The sequence below is a fragment of the Sturnus vulgaris genome, chromosome 7 (assembly GCF_052056855.1).
Source record: "Sturnus vulgaris isolate bStuVul1 chromosome 7, bStuVul1.hap1, whole genome shotgun sequence".
NCBI lineage: Eukaryota > Metazoa > Chordata > Aves > Passeriformes > Sturnidae > Sturnus > Sturnus vulgaris.
The window spans coordinates 11,971,969-11,995,947 of NC_142249.1; the positions used below are offsets into that span (position 1 = coordinate 11,971,969).

At 37.4% G+C, this 23,979-nt stretch overlaps 1 protein-coding gene across 2 annotated transcripts; it reads left to right on the forward strand.

Moving 5' to 3' along the window:
• Positions 1-305: 305 nt before the first annotated feature.
• Positions 306-23,277, forward strand: LOC148223156 (uncharacterized). 2 transcript variants are annotated; one of them, XR_015804785.1, is made up of 4 exons: positions 306-844; positions 9,232-9,291; positions 11,985-12,098; positions 19,351-23,277. XR_015804785.1 is itself a non-coding variant. In XM_088167798.1 (3 exons), the coding sequence occupies exons 1-3, from the start codon at positions 836-838 to the stop codon at positions 19,744-19,746; spliced, it is 465 nt and encodes a 154-aa protein (XP_088023924.1). In that variant the 5' UTR covers positions 306-835; the 3' UTR covers positions 19,747-23,277. The 2 variants fall into 2 exon arrangements, 1 of the variants encoding a protein (XP_088023924.1); XM_088167798.1 differs by lacking the exon at positions 11,985-12,098.
• The last annotated feature ends 702 nt before the right edge of the window (positions 23,278-23,979 follow it).

The following is a 23,979-nucleotide window of genomic DNA, read 5'->3' on the forward strand; positions in this document are numbered from 1 at the left end:
ACTATGGAGATGATGGGGGGAAAAAGAAATGCTCCTAAAATCAGAATCCCTGAGATTAATGGTATGATTCTGACTAAGTTAAAATAAATTGACTCCTCTGACTTCCCCTCAAAGTCTTGTCCAAAAGACAAGCCAAAAAAAAGACAAAGATGAGAGAAAAAAAAAAAAAGACACAACTAGAAATCTGATGAGATTCTTCAATTTGATACTGGCTCTGATTACAATCAGTCTTTTGATTGCAGAACTGCTTACTCTGAGGTGATATACAAGAATAGCAAGCAACACTTTCTGGTCCACATCCTATTCACCCACAATTATTTTAACATTAAATTATGATGCTTGGATATAAAATACAGGGAAAACAGCCCCAGTTCTCTCTCTCATTCTTCTCTGTCATTGTTTAGCCTCTCTGAAACCAAATCTAGTGTGTCAGTGAACTACATAGAAGAGATCCTTGCCTTGATTTTGCTCTCTGGAGACAGAGCAACATGTTCCTTACATTTTTTGAAAATACTTCTTCAGCAGGGTGAGCGTGGTCTGAGGAATCACTCGACTGAGCGAGACTGACTCACATGTCCCAGGAGGCCCTCTCAGAAGGAAGAAAAGAGACAGGTGTTTTCCATCTTCAGTGAGGCTTAGCTTAACGCTTTCGCATTCACAGGCTGCAAGCTGCAGCCCTCCCTTGCCTCCCTGTGTTCTGGGCAGGAATTTTAGCAGGCAGATGTAGCAGCCTGTTAGTTTGCATTTCTGTACTTCAACTCGGTGACCTTTTCTCCACGCTGCAGTCCCTGGCTCTGAGCTGTGCTCCTGGCACGTGATGGATTCTTCATGAAGGATGAGCTGGGTGAGTAAGAAATATGTCTGGCTTTGCCAAAGCCACACATTATCTGTGACTGTGAGACAAGAATGGATGCAAAGTTTCATTTATTAGTGCTGCCGAAACTGAGAAACAGCAAGATCTTTTACTCTCGTATTAAGGGATTGCATGGAAAAAAAGTACAAAGTATGCAAGTAATTCCCTTTCCTTAGGGGGTGGGAGGTCATTAACAGCTATTTCCCAGCCTGTAATAAAGCTGTTTATGTTCACCCTCTGGCTAACACTGTTCTGGAGCTGCCCTCAATCCCTCATCATTAGACATTATCCAATGCTTTAATGAATGATGCTCTCACACCTAGGAAGGTAAGGTATCATGGGCAAGGCACAGGTTGACACAGTTCATACCAAATCGAGTTAAAAGAGACCTGTGAAAACATATTTTATCTTGACAATTGAGCACAATCTGCTGAAGCAAGGGATAGCCTTTTAACAGGTTGCACATGTAATTAATGTCCTAATCTGCTGTGGAAATTACATCCACAGTCTCTTCAGAAATTATGACCTCTTGTTTGTGTTAGAATACATATCTGCTGACAATATAAAGCATATGTTTGGTGATGGGGTATAAAAACCTCTTGATTTTCAAACTGTATAAACAGAACTCAGATCATTTATACTTTAACAAGCATAATTTTGTACTGGACTTAGTAGCAGGTTAAAATGGCATTAGTTAACAACCTATTTCTCTAATTTGCTCACACAGAAAAACACATGGTGAAATTCTATAAATATACAATATTAAATTAGAACCCTTTGAAAAATTCTGGTCCAAACCCATGCTCTACTGCTAGTAATTTATTAATTCACAAAGCTATACACTTTCAAACCACTAATTTGTTTTATAGATCAAGCATAAATAAGGTTCCTCAAGCAGGCCTTTAAATATCAGACTGGAGACACACTTAAAAGGTCAGAAAATAACTCTCCTAACAGCACTGATCCTGTTTGGAAAGACAGGTTATTTCCTCTCTCCAATGACCAAGAAGTAGTTTCACGGTAATTTACAGTGTTCCAGGAATATAGGAATAAAGGGGAACCCAAAGGAAAAATTACATCCTTGTGCCCTGCTGGTCATCAACTCTATAAAGAGAGGACACTGGCTAAAAAAAGAGAGAGCTGAATATGTGGCAGCTACTTAATGGAAAAGGATGAACTTGGCAATTCTTTGTTGTCCCTTTCCATGGCATTAATCACTTGCCTTTGTGGGAATACCATCCCTGGGGTTGCTAAGGGTAATGACATTAGGCAAGGTTTCTAATTAAAAAGATATTTCTGGACTGAACTCTGAAAATGCTTCCACATCCATGAACTATTTTTTTTTTTTATATTTGGAACAGTACCCTCAAATTCAGACTTTCTAGGTATTTTTGCAGAAATCAGAGGAATACAATTGCTGAAGTCAATACTGAATATAGAACTTACTTCTTTTATAGTGTATTGAAAAGTATGGACACTATAAGTTTGAGGTTACAGAAATTTTTTTATAAAGTTGAACCATATCATTAAGCTTTTCTAGGTTTTGCTATTGTATTAAGGGCTTAGTTAATAACTACTAAAGTTCTCCAGACTGGGAGAAGATGAGGAAAATCCAGGCTGAGACTTCTATGCACACACTCATAATTAGAGCTCACATCAACCAAAATCAGAAAAGAGGAGTGGGAAACAGTACAAAAAATTCAGGCAGACTAATCAGTGGCATAGCAGGGAAATGTATGCATATATTTATTTGCAAAGAATAATAAAGAAATAGACAATTAATTTACACTAAGTTTAATTTTACATAAAGTGTGATTATCTACAAACACTATTAAGTCTCCTTTTAATATTTTTGTAGAGATTATCTGTAAGATTATTCACATGCATGAGAGTTTTCAGATTTGCATATAGATTTAGACTTAGGCAGCCCAGAGACATAGAAAAGTCTATGTAGAGGAGGTAAAAATGTATCTTCTCTGGAAGATGGAAAATGCTGAGTTTTGAATACTGCTTTAGTTCCATGCAGTCTCTGTTGCCTGCCAACACCACCTTGCCATGTCCTCATGCCTCCAAAATCCACACAGCAAATAAAACACTCTGCACGAGGATAACCCTGTCTAAGCTTTATCTCCAGAGCTGGACTCGTGCTGCCTGGGGCTGTCAGTGCCATGTAGCAGTGGTGATTTTGGCCTGGAACGTGGGTCCTGGGCCTCCAGTTTTCCTGACAGACATCAGTTTCCTCAGCTCAGCAAACTCCGTATCAAGACGACTTCCAACACAGAATTTTTAAAATTGCCTCTTAATTACTGTAGTTATGCTAAGAATAGAGAAGAGCAGCAAAACATCATTGCTAATGAAAAGTCATTGAACTAGCAAGACAGATAGATGCTTTTAATTCGACGACTTGAGCTGCCAGAAGATTTTCTCATCTAGGCATCTGGGAATTAAAACCTTACCGAGCATAATTAAAGTGTTTGTCTGCCCTAACCTATAAAAGGTTTATCCACAATGCCAGTTACCATCTAATGAGAAAGGATATCTGCCAAAGAGAACGGTAGTCTATTTTTCTCCTGTATCTCTGTGAAGATGATCATCACAAGTAGTTGGAACAAATGCAAATAATCAACCTCCTATTATTATAATTGTTTGTATAAAAGGGTTGCAGTTAAAGACTCATGATATAAATCAGCAGTCTATTTATGCTGTTAGTTATCAGGTGTGCAATTACGCACATTTATTCCCTTGAGTAATTGACCTTAGCCTTAAGTGGATGCCCTCTCCATCATGTTTACTCTGCTATTCTTTCCTATCCTCTAAACAAAATAACAGATCTATAAATCAGAGACATTAAAATAGCTCCAGAAAGACGCCAGGCTGTTTTTCATCCTTCCTGCTCTCCAGACTGCCCAGTTACAGACTGCAGGGTGACGTCTCAAGGGCTATTTATTTTATTCCCTTTTGTCTTTGCTGTGCCACCTTTTTTAATTGTTGTGGATGGGTGATTTTTAGGATTACCTGGCCAAGTCCCAAAGGCAGTTTCTACAACAGGAGATGTAATAGACCTGCTGTGAGTATCTAAACCAAGAGAACTCTATGATATACAGGCAGCTCAGCTTTAATACAGCTGAAGTGTCAGCATAGGCTTGCAGTCATTTTACCAACCATTTAAATGTGAAGGACAGAGTTTGGGTAAGTAAGAAAGAACTCAAGCTGCTTTTTTAACACAACTTTCATGAGAAATTGAAACTAGAATCCTGTTATAATAACTCTTTTTTCCTCATTTATGTAATATTTATATAAAAGTTTATTTATGATGCCAGCTTGGGAATCCTATTTTCTGGTATTCTCTACACACCAGACAACTTATTTTACAAACTCCTGCTTCCTATCGGCAGTAAAACACTACCTTTTTGGTTTCTATTGCATCTGTTGAATTACTCTCTTGAGAAAAGCCACATAAGTAAGAATAAAGCAGAAGAATGAGGCATATTCAGCAGATGTGAGACGAGTCTATCCAGGTTGAAAGCATTCACTTCAAAGCCTTAAAAAAAAATGAAATCTCCCCCATAAGCTAGCGAAGCCTGACCTTAGAAAGCTGATCTTAGCTTAGGAAACATTAAAAAAGGAAAGGAGAATAAAGAAGAGAAAAAGAAAATACCAGAACTTTTCATTTCCCATCTTAGGCCTAAGATGCCAAATTTATATATTTTCCAGTCTGACAAAAGTTACCCTTCCTAAATCAAAGGTTTCTTTCCTACTCAGCTCTGTTCTTCCTGAGCACCTAAATTACAAGAGCCACTAAATTTCTGCAATTTGCTTTCTTGGGCAAGGCTCTTTCAGTCTTTATAGCAATTAGGTACATCCCAAGCAGTCCCTTGATCCATTTTCTGCTGGGGGCTCATAATCTCATCTATTGACACCAACCACCTGCACTCGGAAAACAACAACCCTTGCTTCAGCAGTGGCCTGGCCAGTCCTTGTTCTCCTCTACTGCAACCAGGAAAAGGGTAATATCAGCAGGGCTGCCAGAGACCTGTTGATAATAAACAGTTATGTCCTTCCCACAGAGTGTCCATATGCTTTTCATCTGCCTGAGCTGAAGCAGCCCTGTGCTTCTCTTGCAGTTATTTCACTGCTTTGAGGGCACAATGATTGTAAGAACATCTGTCAAATGAAGTCATGACACAGGACTGGGTTTTACAGCTAATGTCTTCAGGAACAAGCAAACAGACATGGCTGAAACTGAGTCAGACATCTAAATGTCCCAACTGTTACACGTTGAGGAGACTAAAATATATTAAAAACCCACCCAAAATCAAACACAACACTTAGGAGTCAAGTCCAAAGCTGTAAACCATGCAGAGCTGGCTGTGGAGTGAGCCACACCTCGCCCTCAGTGTTCAGTATTAACAGTAGCTACATGCACATCATCCTACTCCTGAGTTCTGAGCAGAAGCTCCTCGGTCCTGAAAGGTCATAGAGGAGCTCAGATCCATCTTGGGTTGCACCCCATCCAATTTGAAGATGCTTTTCTGTAAGGCTAAGTCCTCCCAGGGGTCAGCTATCAAGGAGAATTCCCATATAAAGTTGAATATGAAATTCTGCCAAGCTTATTTTACAGAAAATATAAGTAAGTTTGGTTTTGTGTCATAAGGAGACATCTGGAAATTGCTGCTCTCACTTTGTTCTTGCAGTGCATCTAATAGGGTGCCTGTGGGATGTACATGTAGTGATTTTATGGCAACAAACCAGATAGACTGTCTCTTAGTTACCTTGCAACTCTCTCTGAATGTCTATTTTTATGTTATCTTGTATATTTTACAATTGTTATTAGTTATAGGATACATGTGATAGCCCTATTTTATTATTCCTTAGTCCATTCAAAGATCAGATAAGTAACTTCATTGACAGCTAGAGTGACTACACCCACTATCTGACTTACTGAGTACTCTAATGCTGCCATGTAAATTTTCCCATCATTTGTCTAGGCTTAACTTCAGCTTTTATATCTTTTTCCTAGGCTGAAGAACATTTTCTTTACTCCTTCAAACCGTTCTTCCAAACCTGATCTCCTCAAGTCACTCCTTCTACTTTGCATCACTTCCCAATTTAATACATTCCAATGCCTTGATTATTATAAAAGTTTTGTCCTTCAGAAAGTCAGATGGGTTTGGTAATGTTATTTTACTAAGTGATGCCAAATCCCAAGGGTTCAAGCTTGACTCCTTCAAGGGACAAGGTAATGATGTTGAAAATGATTCCATTGTGCCATCTAAGTATTACCCTTATTAATCAATCCTCAAAGCATGCTAAGAATGCTAAAATCTGCTAATACTTATTCTTTAATTAACATTACTGAATTCACGCATTGTTTCAAACTAAAATAAATCCAAAGTTTCTCTAATATTGTGGATTTTTTTTTATTTGAAAAAAGTCAGCTAAAAGTAATATTTGCAAATGCACATACTGCTTCATCAAAGATATTATTAATGTCTTTTAAAAGTAAGAGTGATACATGACCTCTGTGTATGCCCTGCTTGATGCAAATATTTCCACTGACATCTATGGGCACTAGGTAAATCTCTGGCCATTCTGTAAACATACATTAAGCAAAAATTAGCACAACTGTTGTGTTCCAAAGAGGAGACACTGATGTTAACTAAACAATGCAAAAGTCCAGCTCACAGCACAGGCTGTGTGTCCTTCCCAAGCAAACAACCACATATTTTCATCACATCAGTAGTGAAGGCCTTTCCTATGTCATGGTCAGAAATTGATAGATCATTTCAGCTGGAGGGGAAAACAAATACAGAAGAAATGTCCTCAAATAGAAATCGGGAATATAAAATTTCAGTACTAATGATTAATATTTTGCAAAATAATTAGCAGGTGAATCATCATCTTATCATCAGGTGTGTCAGGCAGACTTAATAGTAACCTGTCAAAACAGCAGTAGAAAATAAGTGAAAAATGAGATCATATTTAAGTTGTTCAGAGAAGGATACATTACAAAGTCATTATAGTCATCCTAGGAGCAGGTGCTCACAACTCCAAGATTTCAATATGCAGTTAAAAGAAGACTACATGTGGAAAGAGTCATTCCCTGTGGCATATGTTGTCCACAAAAGGACAAATATTTTAATCACACACACAAGTAACAGCAGATTTATGCTGGTTAAAGTACACTTTAAGAGATCTTGAAATTTCTCTCCATGTTTTCAGCATCATACCCAGATATGATAGATATACCCTGGAACTGAATATTTTAAGGTGTTCCTCTCCATTTCTCCTCATTATCAAGGCTAAAAAAAGTCTCTCAGTGCCTTACAACTTCAAGAAAACAACATTCCCATTACCACTGTGGAAAGTATTCCAGTTTTTTTCAGGAAATTTAGGGATCTGAGAATCACAGACTGAAATGCTTAATGCAAAATCCTTCAGCCCCACAAATGCAACACTGCCCCTAAGTCAAAGTTCATCACAGGTCATTTTCTGTGGAATTTAGCTCTGGTAGAGGTGAATTCAATATTGGAATGAAAGTGGAAGGTATTTTTATTAAAAGGTCAGTCTGGAGTCCTTCTGTCCATGTGAACAGCTGTAATTAAGACTACTTAATTATGTAGCTACATAACTGTACCCATGTATGAGAGATCTCATCATCCTTGAGACAATAACTGCATCCATAGGTATATGCAGCCGCAATTTCACAGTCAAATTGTGGCCTGCCTAAAATTCAGCCCTCGTGAAAATGCAGAAGGCAGCTGCCTTCCCTGCTGTGAAAATATTCCTCACCAAAAAGATTTTGTCAAAAAGAAATTATTGTTATGTAAGAATTACTAAAGTCTTCCAGCAGCATCCTGGGGAGGCCACAGGACACAGTGCTGCATTTAAAGTAATTCCTACATAAATACATCATCTATTATAAACAATTAGAAACCTGTCATTAGTCACACCAGAGGTGTTCTTGCTTCCTGGATATTGGTTAATGACTTCAAAGTAGAGCACCTTCTACAGCTCCAGGGAGATTATTCCATGCTATATTGATACACCTTAAAATAGACCAGTTCCTGTAAAGACAGGTGCATGAAAAAGAACTTTGTGTGCTTTTATACTTTTAGAGGGCAGGAAAAACTTATATAACTCTTCCATGTGCTAATACAAGTCCTCTGCAAACTCTGCTACCAGGTTTCCCACTGTCTTCTTAAAAGGACAATTTCTGCCAGCCAAAATAAATAATAAAAAATACAACATGTATTTGGACATATGAATATTATTATCCAAAAAATATACAACTGAATAAGACTCAATGAGTTTCTGACTTTTTCTACCATTTCCACATTGCTTTCAGCTGATTTTCAAAGTATACATATACAAACAAAAAGACACTTGTTTTCATTTCCTGGTCTTCGACCTGTTGGACAGGTGGATTTTGCAGGGAACAAGCAAAGTTTGTTACATCTGTGCCACCATTCAGGGCTTAACAATATGAATGCAACAACACTTGTGATTCTTTAGGACTAAGACTAATGTTCCTTTTTTTCTCTGGAAACTAAAATATACCTTTTTACACAAAGAAAGTCAGCCCACAGTGAAACGTGGTAAGCAATTGCTGATCTGGAAAACAGCCACTCAAAATGACTCTGCTGCTACCCACTGGCTGAGTCACTGAGGTGGGCGACTCAATGTAATTTTGAAAACATGGATTATGTTGTGGGCTCACCATGAACATTTATTTTCCTGCTTTTATGGAATTAGGACACAATTCAGGGACAAAATGTCTCATCAGGTCTAGGAGAGAGAATAGAAAATGAGAGAATCCACAAATCTTGTAAGAAAGATTTGTGACAAGAAACAATTGGAATCTGAAAAAGAAAGTATCCCTTTAGATAATAACATAATAATAATGTTTATGGTAAGCCATTACAGATGAAGCAATTATTTCCTGAAACAACTGAATAAGAAGAAACAACAAAAAGTGATTGTGGAAAGTATAGGGAAAGTAGTAACAGTACCTGCTTATTTACTTAACTCTGGTGCAATTTTTAAAAGGAATTTGAAGTGGAGAGAAGGAACATCTCCATCTTTTTTCCAAGTGCTCCTATGCATGTGCTCATGCACTTTTTACAGAGATATTCACCACATTTCTAATTTTAAAGAAAAAGAATAAATCTTATAGAAAATATCTGCAGGAAAGGAAAAAAAATGGCTGGATTTCTGATTTAATTGAGTACAGAAATGCATTTTCATATTTTTTTCAGAAATTCTGCAGTTTTCCTCCAACAGGATTTGGTTCCAAACCACTACAGTAGATCAAAGATCAACCATACAAATACATAAGCAATGGTAATGTAAAATATTTTTTCTGATTTCCTTTCCAGGTATCTGATAACTTTGATCAGAATGTTGCCTTCATGGAGCCTATGTTGACTATGTATCTGGTAGGTGATGATTTGTCCAAGCTTCTGAAGAATAAAATAAAGAAAGTTTCAAAATTCTTAGATAAACATATAATGATGGATCCGATTCCCTAAAGAATTCACTTTTGTCCTTGACATTATGATCCAGGTTACCTCCAGCCATATTCAGGGCAAAGCAAATCTATGACCCTTTTGTGAGATGCTGCAATAATTACTGATATGATGGTATTTCATCCTTTTGAGACTTAATTTGCACCTCAGTTTTTCTCAATAGTAGATACTACGAATTCAGGAAACACACACAAGATTTTTCTCAACAAATAATGGGATATATCACTTTCTTCTGTGGAAAAAGAAAAAAGAAAGTCTGAAAATAAAAACGCTGTCAGCTACATGCTGGATAGTATCCAAGGAAGCTATATCAAGCTCTTTGTGTGAGTAAGGAAAAAGTCATGCATTAAGGGTCTTGTTTCTTTCATCATTCTCCACTCTTACCCATCTAACAGCAGATCCACACACAAGCACCTGGCTCACAATTAGGAGACAATACAGCTGTGTTTGGAATGATGCTGAGAATCTGCCACAAGCAGAGGTCACAACTATGTAAAAGTTACTGAAATCTAGCTTATTTCTCCAGCTGTACGTCTCAAAGATGATTTATCAAGCATTTCAGACGATAAAAATACAAAATTGGTCTTGCACACTCCTGGGAATTTAAGGTAAGAGATTACACAAATGATGGCTGTGTCAAAGGTGGGGTCTCTCACTTCACAGATATTAAATGATATCAAGGTGAAAGAGTTATTTATTTAATTTGGAGGTGTTGGTTTAGGTTTTTTTGATGAATTTTCATGCAACTACATTACACCTGAAAAAATACTGAAGTTTCAAAGCCTGTCAGTTTTTTATTAGTGCTATATTTTGTCACATTGTCATTCTGCAAGTATTTATAATTGTCAAAATGACATTGTTGAACCTGCCATGTGACACAATAACCTTGGGTTTTGCATATGCTGCTGTCGGTTCAGGAGTGAAGCAGCTGAGCTGATCAGGCTTTTATAAACTTCCTTAGTTCCTACAATTTACTGTTACTCAGCAGCCAGTCCTATAGGAAGTAATAATCCAGTGACTGAACCCATTTATCTATGAACCTTCCCTTGACAGACCTCATAATTTATATCCATAAGGTGTCCTTCAAAATGGATAAAGATTGATGGTTGAACAAGAGCCATGCTTTAACAGCCATTGTATTAACGGCTTTCTCTTTAGGCAAATCCAGGCTCTGATCTCAATTAGGCAAAGGGGATCTAAATTCCCCTGAGCACAAGCACTGCACAGCTGCAGGAGCTGGGACACTGAATCATGACTGCCATGGCCAGGCTGGGTTAGACTCACAGTGGAGGCTGAGAGCAGTTCATGCACTGCATATCCTTGGGGACAGCCAAACTGCACTGGCTGTTACATGGAGTGATTCCTTGTTTCCCTGAAGTTCTGACTTCCACAGGAGATTTTTAAACCTACCAACTTAATTTTGATGAATTTATTGGTAAAAATTTTGGTAAAATCTATTAATTTCTCCCAGATAAGCACCATTTAGGGCAAAAATGCTCTTACTGTACCAATGGTTGCTCAGAGCTGACTGTTTTGGAGGAGCTTATTTTGCATAACTGATTTGGAACTAAGGCCATATCCTGGTAGTTAAATAAAAAGGAAAAAGCACAATTTTCCAGTTCTTTCCTGGGTTCCCAGCAATTCTTTGCTACACTTACAAGATGACATGTCCCCTATGTTATTTCCAGGGCCTGAATCACTCAAATGCTAAAATGATCATTAATTTAGTCTGAAAATTCAGTATAGAGAGTAATTCAGAGTGAATTGTTTGTAAAACCATCTTTCCATCAAATACACAGGACAACTGTGGAGTTTTCTGTCTCATTTTAGACCCTTTCAAATTAAGGATTGAGAATAATTGTAATTATTTTCAATTTGCCAATGGGACAATGAACCATAAAGATGAAGCAATTTGCTTGGGTTCATTTCTGACCCATCACCTGAAGTACTAGGAATTTAACTTTCAATTCTTGTTGAACTAAACTGTAGCCTATAAAATTTGATCAAGACAGGAGACTGTTTCTTATTCTTGAGAGTATTTTCTTATCTGTTTTGACATTTTTTTTATATTCAATCTCTCACAACAAAGTTGGGAAGAATGTATTTTCCAAATCACAGGTGCCTGAGGATTAACAACTTTTCTCTCAGAATGTTATTCCCAGTGTTTGGAACATCTTCAGACCGAGTACTGAAAAACACTCCTGGAACATTCATCTGAGAGCCCAGAAGCTGTAAAACCTGATGGCAATATCACCAAAAATGTGCAAGATTATTTTTGCATTTATTTGTTAGTGCCCTGTCAATTAAAAAACAAACAAACAAACAAAAAAACACAGAAGAGAAATCGATGCAGAAGGGGCACGCTTGCAGAGGTGCATGGGTTTTAGTCTTCACTTGTCTTGATCTTCCTTTCTACCTTAAAAATTTTAGATATATGTGAAAACAGATAAGAATAAAACTAGAAGCCCTGGTAGAATTGTCAGGCTTTGCAGTATAAAGGATGATGGTCAGTTTTTGATTCCTCAGAGCAAATGCTTTGTTGCTCACACAAATCTTGAGCTGTTGAAGTTTCAGAATGACTCAAGTCCTCTCTTTCTCCATAGGGTTTCATTAAATGGGTAAAAATATGACTGAAAAATGTAAGTTCCATTAAGCAAGATTCACTGGAGCTGCTCTTTATATGTGGACTCTGGTATTTGGGTACAGTGGCATTTTAGGTAAGCTATGAAAAGAGCCTACAAGTGTCATTCTATGTACGCACCACAGTGGCCACTGAAAAACATGAAAAAGGCAAAATATTCTCTTTGCTGTGTCAGCTGACATCTAAACAAGTCTCACATGGGAAAAGGAGAACTGATGGCTCCACTGGTTTCAGAAAGAACTGTCCTACCTGAAGCACAGCTTCACTGAGAGGCACTCACTTTCATGGTCATCTGCAGGAAAGTAAATTGAATGTTAATGTGACTGATTATAGTCCATACTTCACTTAAAAAATGGGGCCAGGTCTCAGTTGGGAGAATTTAATTAAAGCAGCCTTCCAGCAAGATAATTATAGACTTTTTTTTCCACTGGGCCTTTCTAATCCTTAAACTTCGGTTAATAATAGCACAATAAACAAAGATTTCTACATTTCTGGTGAACTAGCAACATGGTGAACCTGAAGAGTATCTGGATGGCTTTTCTGACTACTGAAGCTCTCAAAACCTGAAATCAAGTTTACTGTTAGATTTATTCCTCATGTTGAAAATGACTTCTGCTCCTAGCTGAACTATTATACTATCACCAGTGCAATAACTGCTTGCTCTTCTTATGCTTTCACCCACAGGCCTGATTATTTATTTAACTTTTTGACAAAGGTTGTAAGTAGAATTACTGTAATTTACCAAGGAAAAAACAACTGCATGAAAATCAAGGAAGAAGGAAGACTAGTCTTTAATAGGGATAAATATATTTGGGGTTTTGCATTTTCATTCAATATTCTAGGCTGAATATTACTTATCCATGAATTTTGGATATGTAACCTGAAATGTTTTGACTTAATGTGGGTTCAAAGTTGGTGAGATATGTTGGCATGTAAAATAATAGGGTTGCTTACTCTCTCACTTGGTAGAGGATTTCATTAGCCAGCTACTAAAAGTCAGGTGTGTTACCACCTCACTTAGACATTAAAATTTCACTAGAGATTTTGTTTTCAATTAGGAAAAATAAACAGAAAATGATATTCATATGTATATTAATAGGATAATAATTAGCATTTTTTCTTTGTGCATACCTTATGGAATCGATTCCTAATTCATGAAGATGGTTTTGGGAAGGCATAACTAGTCCAGATGCCACAGAGAGATATATATCTAATCTAATTTCACAGACGTGGATTCCAAAATATGTCTTAAGGGAATAAATTTCATAATGCCCTTGAGCAGAAGATGGTTATTGTCAAAATTATCTCCTATACCAGAGGAAGAGCAATAATGACAGAGCGGTTTAAGACTTGCCTTTATCAGACATGAAGATATACAAATTAGGATTGGTTGGACCTCTAATAAATAAATTATTGCTTAGGGCAATCAACCTTCAATCATCCACACAATCATGAACATTTCATTTAAACTAAAAAACAGCATCGAAGCTCCTCAGGGAAAAGATTGCTTTTCTCTGTGGCTGGGCTGCAAACTGTAATGACACCACGGATAAAACTCACTTTTTTCTTCAGTACAGTCATTACTTACCATTTGAGGGAGAAAACCCCTCAAATGTCCTGTCATCTCCCCACACTGCTTGGATTCCCATTTTTCTGCCACTTTGTTTTTGTGATGTTCTCATCAACAACAACAACCATCACAGACCTCACCTTGTGAACTATAGCCTCCTCCAACTTTTTATGGAAGTTTGTGAGCCTAGTGACATTTGAGAATAACTAAGGGCCACCACATAGCTGAGAGGAAAAAGAAAAAAATAAGACAAAAAATAAGACAACTTAGACTACTGTACTAACACAATTACTTGCAAAAGCACAGAAATAATAGCAGACTGTGGACCCAGTTTTGTGCACCCTGCATTCAACAGCCTGCATTCAACAGCCTGCCTTCAACAGCCTGCCTTCTTTCTCTTTTCAATCAGATGCCAGGTCTGCATCAGGAAATGGTGTTGAAATAATCTTCAGATATTTTATGTGTCACAACGCAATGTTTCTCTTGAAATGCACAATTTCCTTATCAAAAAGAATAAAAATCCTCACTGGTTTTCAGGAAGTATATTATAAAATCTTATGTGATGTGTATTGTTCTATAAACTAGAAATGACTGCTGCTTAAATTAGTTTAAAAATATCAAAAAGAAGATTGTAGTACCTGTTAGCTTTACATAAATAGTATTTCTGCTCTTCGTGACACATGAAGGCGACGAAAGAAAGAAAATGATTCATCTTTTAGGCATTCTCAGTTTTCCTCCTACTACAATGAACTACAGCACATATTTTTACTAATAGGGGACACAGGGTGTTTCTTAACAAAGCTGTTAGGTTTGGAACCCATTATCCTGATTTTTCTGTTCTGGCTTATAAAAATTTAGCTGTCACTAACCTGGGAATGTGTAGCAAATATGTCAACAAATTTAGCATGTTACAAGGCAGCTCAGGACTCTACAGGCTCTTTTACCACAAATCACAACAGACACAAATGACAGGAAATATTGGAAATTGTGTTTCTTCTTATTTAAAATTTTAAATGAATTTTCATTTCCTATAAATCTGTAGATACTCTAAGTTAACATCATGAGATTCAGGTCTTGTCATGCATCAGGATAAAACAACAGTAGATTCACTGCTATTTTGAACCACATATTTTAATATTCTTTACACTGGCATCTACAATTTAATGGGCATTACCACTCAGGAACACAAAGGATAAATTTATATGTATAACTCCATGAGGTTTACAGGGAGACTTGTAAATCCTGTCCTTTGAGTCTTTCACTGATTAGATAAAATTTTTGTCCTTGTTAACTGTAGCTCCAAATTGCAGGTAAAAAAATCAGAGATGAGTGTTACCTTGCAAGAGCACATTTACCATGGGCTGTGTATATTCTAAGTGGAACCTATTAACAGTTTGGTAAGAGCAAACAATCATCATCAATGCTTTGCCAGGGGACTGATTTAGTAGGATTTCTATTAACATTAAAGCAGACAAATTTTAAGAACATTTGTAAAAATTATGTGGACAACAAAGCAGTGCTCATGGATATAAATGCTTCTTGTAAAATCAAATCAATAATAATCATTATAAAAATATAGCTTTATAAAACATGCAATAACAGTTAAAATAGCTTGCAAAAGTAAATTTTACTGACAGTCAGTAAAAATCAGTGGTCAATCTAGGAAATAACTTTTCCATCCTTGCACTAAGTAAAGGATAGATTATACATTTCCTGAGGAGATTTTTCTCTCAGGACAAAAATAGAGGAATGAGAGCTTGGGATTCGCTATTTTGAAACAGACGCTCCAGAGCAGAGAGAGTTTCATGAAACGCAAATGAAATATTCAAATAATCTAAAAACATACTAGATTAGCACAGCAAAAAAACTCAGAGCTGGTTAGCACCATGCAGTTGGGACTTGTAAAAACAATTTTGTTCTTGTAGATGAAACATGAGTAAAGATATTCTTTCACCATGATTACATAATTACCATCATTGTTTTTTTACTGTGGTCATTTTTCTTGTTCTTTGACAGATGTGAGACCTTAGTACTTCATAAACTCAAATGCATTTATCTTTGCTGTGTCAGTGGTACTGTAGATAATTTTATTTAAATAATGAGCTACACTTTAAATCTGATGTGTTTCTACATTGCCTATGAGTCAGCCATTCTGATTTAGACATTTTTCCCAGCATTTTCATAGCTAGCTCGATCTCTTCCAGAGGGACACACACTGCCCACAGCAACCTTATCTTCTAATCTTGACAAGCACACAGCATACTTCTCTAACTTGTTCACACCTTCCTCATTCCAGTGAAAGCTGTTCCCTGTTGTACCAGCCACTCCCAACCCAGCTAGAAATTCAATAAAGGAGGTTTTCTTCTGCAGGTTTTGAAACCTGAGTGACCACAGAATAATTTACGTGGGGAGAAGCTCCTGAAGGAAATCTTGCTCAGCCCCTCACTTAAGGCAAGCCGGCAAATCAAGAACAGCAAACAACAAAAGAAACCCTGCAGGACATAGCAGATGAGTTTGAACATACACAGAAAAGTCATACACCTCCTGCAATGTTATAAATCCAGTTAAATATAAGTGTCCATGTACTGCTTTTTACCTCGAGAAATGTGCCAGGAGATGAAGTGAGAGTACTTAGGAGCCATGCATTTGTCTGCCCTTGCAATAAATATTCTCTCTTGGCAGACATTATAAGCTCAGTTTGTTGCTATCTGCAGCCTCCATAGATCCTGCTCATCAAGGGCCAGAGATACCCAAACCCCACTGCCTTTCCTTTTCTCTAAACGCTGTGTTAAAGAAAAAAAAAGATGGGAAAAAATACAGTTGAAGATGTTTAATGTGTGGTATGTGTTGGCAACCCTGAAGGCAACGGTTTATGCTCATCTCTTAAGCTACTTCTTACCACAGCACTTTTGGAAAAGCCTCACAGCTTCTGTACAACACTTCCCTGTTCCCATCCAAAATTCAGCCCCGTTGATCATGGCTGGATGTCTCCCACATAGACTATCTCCCCTTCTCCTTGGAGCATGTTTGCGTAGATATCCCTCAACCCCTGGAGCTCCACAGCCTTTTCAAAAATGACTCCCATGGCTTTCATGTGTGCCATTAGAGCATAAACAAAATCCCCATGCTACAAAAGTTTGAAGGATTTGCTTAAACCTTTTGAGGTGACTAATATACAGGCTTCACTATCCACAGAGAAAGTCTTTGCTCAAAAATTGCAGCTGAATTAAGGACATCCAGTTGAGAAACAATTAAAAAAAAAATCTCGGAAATCACATGAGAAATACCTCACAGGCTATGCTTCACAAACTATTTCTTCTTCTGACGGGGTGGGTCAGGCTGGAACAACAGCTGGCTTTTTGAACCTTCCTGCTTGCTGCTTTTCCCATCCAAACGGCACCTCAGGCTTGCCATGGCACACTGCCCTCAGGCCCGCCATGGCGCAAAGGCCACGCCGCCCTCAGGCCCATCATGGCACACAGGCCGCTCCACCCTCAGGCCCGCTATGGCACACTGCCCTCAGGCCCACCATGGCGCCATACCTTGAGGCCCGCCATGGTGCACAGGCTGCGCTACCCTCAGGCCCACCATGGTGCATGGGCCATGCTGCCATCAGGCCCGCCATGGCTCACACGGGCTGCAATGCCCTCAGGCCCGCCATGGCGCACAGGCCGCAATGCCCTCGGGCACCTGCCCCCTGATTTTCCACCCCCTCATGGCCACAGATGTGCTGGCTCCAGCGTTTCCCCAGGAGCACAGAGACAAAACCACCCTCTAATTTCCTAGATTGTCTTCCCAACTGCTCCTGAAGATGGGAGCTGTTGGAACCCTGGAAACTGGGAGTTTCAAACCTTCTGTGCTGTCAGGCACTGACCCCCAAAAGAACATCGCTTTTGACCTGAGGCCTTGGAAAAGGCTTCCAAAATTAAATGGTAGAACTAGAATCACTGGTGTGTAGTTTGAATAGAAGCGTGGTATCAGATGGTAAAAAATTTAGAATTTAAGGTTTTAAAATATAGAAATATATGGAAGGCAAGATGGAGGTTTTAGGGCAGAGGTTTCTTTCTTTCTTCACCTTCTTTTTCTTAGGTCTAGGTAGTACTTTTTTAATTAGAAAATGCAGCACTGCGGGTCACAAGTGTTTGGTCATTGGGTCAAAAATAAAAAAAAGTTAAGTGTTAGGATTTAATTGAACTGTTTAGCCTTAAAAGACCTTGTAACGAGAAAGATACATCACCATTTCTTCATTTTTAACTTGTAAGCTAGAAGTGCTGTAGCATTCACTATAACATAGATAAGAATTAATAAACATCTAAGTCTGAACACGAAATTCCATCTCTTGTGCATTTAATCCCAACCTTAGCTAAAGAAAAAAAAGAAGATAAAAATGATGGAGAGCAGCGACTGCTGTCCTGTGGTCAGTCCTGATCTGCCCCCTGCCCATGGCTGCTCACCCATCGCCTGGCACTGCCATACCAGCCTCCTATTTGCTGCAAATAAATAGGGAAATTAATTCTTTCTTTACCCCTTCTTGCTGTTTAAGAAGAGACAGAACAGACAATAAGATCCTTCAAATGGAAAATCATATATTACTTACTATTTCCTGAATTTACCAAAGGCTGGCTTTTTTAACTCCATCCTCCAACATTAAAACTCCTTTAAATTTCTTTCTTATTATTTCAATTATGTTAAGGTATTTCTTAGAGAAGTATGGGTTTTATTGCATTATTGCCATAAAAATAATAAAAACATTCATCTATTACCTGTTCTGGACAATCACACTTGGTATAAAATTGGCTTTATTAGGTACATTATGAGGTAAATTGTTTCCTTTTCCTTATTTTCTTATTTTCCCTTTCATGAATTACTTTTCCATCTACAGGTTCAAGAGGTTTAAGAATGATAAATTCCATTTATCTACCAATTCAATAATCTTCAATGCAATCTATTCCAATTAAAAAAAATGTCTAAAATCTAAACAATCTGCTCCAATCCAGATGAGCCAACCTTACTTAGATCCTTTATTCAGATTCCTGTTATTCCAACAACGAGAAGAAAATCTCTATAAGAACAAAATGAGTTAGCCAGGCAGCCATGAGAGAGTGTTTGCTTTCACTGCCTACTTCGATGCTTTATGCTAAAGTTATAATTTTATTTTAAGATTGCATTTGCTTGTGTGAAAAAAAATAATATTTCTTTCTTGCTATGATTTTAAGAAATAGAGCTAATATTTTGGGAAAACATAATGTGTCCATTAGACCTGAGCATTCCCTTTGAATGTCTGACAATTTACTGGTAACCAGATCTCTCTGTACATAAAGATTTATATCTTACATGACTATGCTTACTTGCTAAATGATAAACATTGAAAATGTAATAAAAAATATGAATGTGCAACATAATTTTAAGTAATGCAAAAGAAATGTGTAAATTTACTATAATTATACTTCTTTCATTTTTATATGTATTTCTAAGCGTATTTTTCCCAATTGGAATCAACAGTTATGTTCCAATTGAACAAACTTTTAAGTAAAATAGGGGAGGGAATAAAAACTCAGAAATCTAATGTTGCTCATGCAGTACCCTTCAATTAAATAAATATAAATAAATTGTGACAGCTATATAACAATTCTTACTTGATTTTAGGATTGCTTCACTAAATGCAATAGTGAAAGTCAGCAATTAATTATAGTGTTGTATATCATATTTGGAATTTTCATAATTCTAAATTTTCTTTCCTTCTTTTTTCCTCTTGCAGACTTTCGCTTACAATCATCCTGCACCTCAGGTTCCCGCTGAGTCCACAAGGATTTTTACTGGACCTGGAGTATCTGCAGGATACTTGAGGTCTGCAAGGAGATGCTTGCCATCTCCTGTCCTGCTGGTGATGGCTGCAATTCCGTTAAAACCTGGATCAATGCAGCTCTGCAAATGTCTCTGTATTGCTCTGAAGTCTTGGTTTCCTAAACTGGCATCTCCTGATCCTTGGATTGGGCTGGGCAGGGAGGAGCTCAGAGGAACCAACCAGGCAAACCCTCACCTGCTACATTGCAGGAAACAGTCCTACCTTCAATCTATATACTGTAAAATTAAGGCAAATAAGAGAAACTGGTTTCACTGTGCTTCAGTGAGTAATTGTGTGGTTTCTACATAAAAACACTTCAGTTTCTCTCTGAATCAACCTCTCTGGTGCTGCAATGTTTTTAACCCTTCCCAATGCAGTGGAGGGATAGGGAGTTGGTCTGCAGTGCTATTAAGGCCATACTACTATGGATATCTATATTTAGCACTCATCAAAAACAAAGAGCTCATTAAAAGGTTTTAATTAAGTTAGAAATCTATTAGAATTTCCAAGTCAATCCTTGATTAGATATTGTCTTCCTTTGTCTTTATTACTCTCAAAGACGACCAATATTCTGTCTAAAGCATTTTAGTCCCAAGAGGAATGTTCCCACACCTCTTGCTTGTATCAGCCCATGACACATATTGAAAAGGTACTGTTGAAGATAAAATTAAATAGTAGGGTTGTAAAAAGGTTTTATCTCTTGCTAATGAGTTCATTCTTTTTTTTTTTTAATTTTTTCAATGACAGAAGATTAAAACTAGTGTGTTTAAATAACATTAAAGTATCCATAACTTTTATAGGCTTTGAATAGCAAAGACATCAGCAGGTACAAAAAAAAAGAGAACATTTCAGAGGATGATTTGCAAGCTGGTTTTTTTCAAGTCGTCTGTCACAGGCTTATTTCAAGGTTGTGCTGTCAATCAAAACTTACAAGACTTGTTTGAATTAGTTATGGGGCTACAGGTAGGTATTGGAGGGTGTGCTATTCTGTCACAGGTAAACAAGAGTCTTTTGCTGGCTTTGTAGAACTGAGATTAAATTCTAACTAATGCACCGTTAATAGTTATCTCCAATGTCCTTAATCCTTCATGAAAATTTGTACCTACACTTGAATGTCTGCTTACTTGCATCATCTGCACATAAACATTTACCTCCCTATTTCTTTTCTTTCCCACTCAGTCTCACCAATTTTTTTTAATTGCTTCCTGATGGAATGCAAGTATAGGAAATGCCATTTTTTATTTAAATCTCTGTAAGTAGATAAATTTCTACTGAATACTTCATCTTGCTTTGTTGCAACCATCACACATACTCGTAGAAACATAAGTGAGCTACTTGGAAAAAAGTTTGTTGTTTGGAATAATGAACAACTGAAACATCTTCAAAGTCTGTGTGAAACTTTGAGTCAAACAAAACTTTTCCCATTTGCTAACGTCCCAGTAAGAGCTCCAGTACACCTGAAGATAATTATTAGACTATATGCAGAGAGCAGATGTTGGGATTACATGTACCTAAGATGTTGCAGCTAAAAAGACAAAAGGATTTTTACTGAATTCTTATCATAAAAAGACTGCTTGATACAACACTGTCAAAACATGGAAGCTCTGATTTTTCCCAGCTCCACCCTGAGGGAGGAATAAAATTATTATCTCTTACAAGAATAATGAGAAAAGAAGATTAGTATCTCTGTTCTGAGAGTCCTCAAGGAAGATTTTCCTTCACACAGGACATCTTCATAAACCAACAAAACACAGAGATCTAGACAAAGACAGCATGATACTTCTAGCCCCCCACTCCCATCACTCAATAAACTTAATGGAGTTAGAAACTACATTTCCAAGTGCCTCTCTCTCTCCTTTAGCCATGTGAAAAAGGACTTCTCCATTGATGGATCTACAAGGGCTGCCCTTGGCTGAGAAAGGCCTGATGGTTTGGGCTATAGGCAAAGTGTATGAGATAACAATGGTTTCAGCATGTCAGAGAGGGAATGTGGGAAAATATTTGGGGCCTTCTGATGAAACCATTGACTGGGAATCCAGCTTTAGTTTTTGAGCATTATGTTACCAGGGTAAATCAAACTCTCACCTTTGAACACCTGTAAAGAAAATTCTCCTTGATATATTTCCCATGTAGCCTTGATACACAACCTTCCCCTCAGAACATAAATTATTGGTTTTAAGCACTTGCAGAGAACTAGTTTCTTTGTACAGGACATAAACAGAAATGCAAGTTGAGTGGCTTCATATTTTTTTTAAACAGCATTGCCTTTGCTGGAAACCACAAAAATTCAATTGGTTTGGCACCTACTGGAAGAGCTGAACATTTGGAGCCTATCCAGTCACTTGGAAACTCTGGAAATTACATATCCAAACTGGACAGTCATTCACAAAGGCATCACTTTAATGTACATCACTATGGGCTGTGGCAGTTCTTGTAGTCCCAGGAGACACCCAGCCAGTGAAAGAAATGCTGTACAGAAAGATTTTACTTCCTAATGCCATGCAAACACCTGGTATGCCAGGAGAGCCTCAAGTTGCAATTTCTATTTGATCAATCATCATAAATAATGTCTAGGTATAGATACCTTTCTCCCAGAGAGTCCAAGCAAGTGTCCAAATGGCATCTAATATTCTATGATGACAAAATAAAAACTCTATGCTTTCATAGCACAAAGTTACTTTTTCTGTCAGATGTCAATTCAAAGAAAGAACAAATCTGCTTCTTTAAAAAAAAAAAAATTAAAAAAAAAAATTACAAGTGCAACCTCTCCAAAGATTCAAAACTTAAAGGCAGTGTTATAGCAAGAGGGATGGTATTCAAATTTACAGCAGATGTTTCACCATTAATTAATTACATTAAAAATTACCCTAGAACAGCACAACATGATACTTATGTACCCTTTCCACTCTTAAAAAAATACAAAAATAATTTCCAAGTATTTGTAACATATGCAAAACTTAGATTGCTAAGATTATGTTCTCTAATCAAAACAACCCCAAAATTCCCATGAGCAGGGACACACAGCTCATATTGAGTTTATATAATTGCTTCCCCTCCAAAAGACTTCTTGTGCTTTATTATGAAAATAACAGCTTGATAAGAAGACTTTCAAACCCTGCTTCCCTCAAAGGAAATGGACAGACACTAGGGGAAATCAGAAAGAGTGATTCTCCTACACTACATTGCAGGACCAACTAAACAGATCATGGCACACTGAAACACGAGTACTTGTCTAGAAACACTTCCCAGAGAGGCTGTTATAGCATTCCCAGCCAGCAAATAGCTAAGTAAAACTAATCCTTGTTCTTTTGGATACACAGACCACTCAAAACATATATAACTTCTATTTTTATAGACATTTTCCACCCTCTATAAACTGGAAAGGATGGCATTTGGCTTGGTGGATACAAAGAATACACTTCAAACTTGTTTTGAAGCCATAATCTGAAGGCAAAAATGGTGGCTTGAGTCTTGGTGTTTGGAGGGGCTTTTTTTGCTTTGCTTGCTCCCTCCAGCCTAATGTTAGCTGACTGATACTCTTCTTCAGCATGTTAACATAGTCTCTGGCAGCAGCATCTCAACTTGCTAATTTTGAGAAATGTGTTACTTTAAAAATTGCTGGGATTACAATGAAATGTGCAATAAAATTACAAGCTCTGCATGGAAGCGAGTGGTTTGCTATCATAATTCATTACTGTATTTTCCCAGAGTACCTCTGAAAATGTGTTTGTTGTCAAACATGTAAAGGGATGTGTTGCTGACAAGCGCCAGTCAAAAATTTACATCATCGATCTTGGATTTTACTGGATCAATACAGTTTGTCTTTGTTGTGCGCCGCAAGCAATTCTATGTCAAGCTATGTTTTTGGAGCTCTTAAAATTGGCAGAGAATATGCCTTGTGAAGAAAAAGAGAAAGGGACAAATGGCAAAAATATACACACACGAATACATTTACACACATAAGAGTGATTCACACTGCCTACATTTGTCAAGATCAAATGCATTTTCGAAAACATGTCTGATTGAAAACAGAGCATCGATCCACATTTTTAAACCATGTGCTGCACTGAAGTTGATTCCAGTTTACAACCCAAGGATAGAATAATGTTACCTACTGCATTTAATATTTGCAGTTCTGGGCTTTGGATATTGAAACACTGCTACATAACAAGCAGAGGGAAAGGTGTACTATAACTCACAGATATTTTTAAAGTAGTTCACTCAAATCAGAAAATCCACGTGCCCATTATCTAAAATCCTCATCAAGCCAGAATTACTAATTTTCAAAGGCTCAGACAGATCGATTGACTTTCCTACAAAACAATATTTTTCACGTGTGTGCCCTTAACCTCACAGTCTTCCCAACAATCATCTGGGGAAGTCCTCACGTAGCAGGGTTCAGTACTTGTTCTAACAGCCTTGCTAACCTTGCAGAAAATACTGTGCACCATGCAGCAGCAAAGACAACTTCCAATTCTAATAAAGCAAAGGTTCAAACATTTGCAAATTTTATACAAATGATCTGCAACCAGATTTACATCT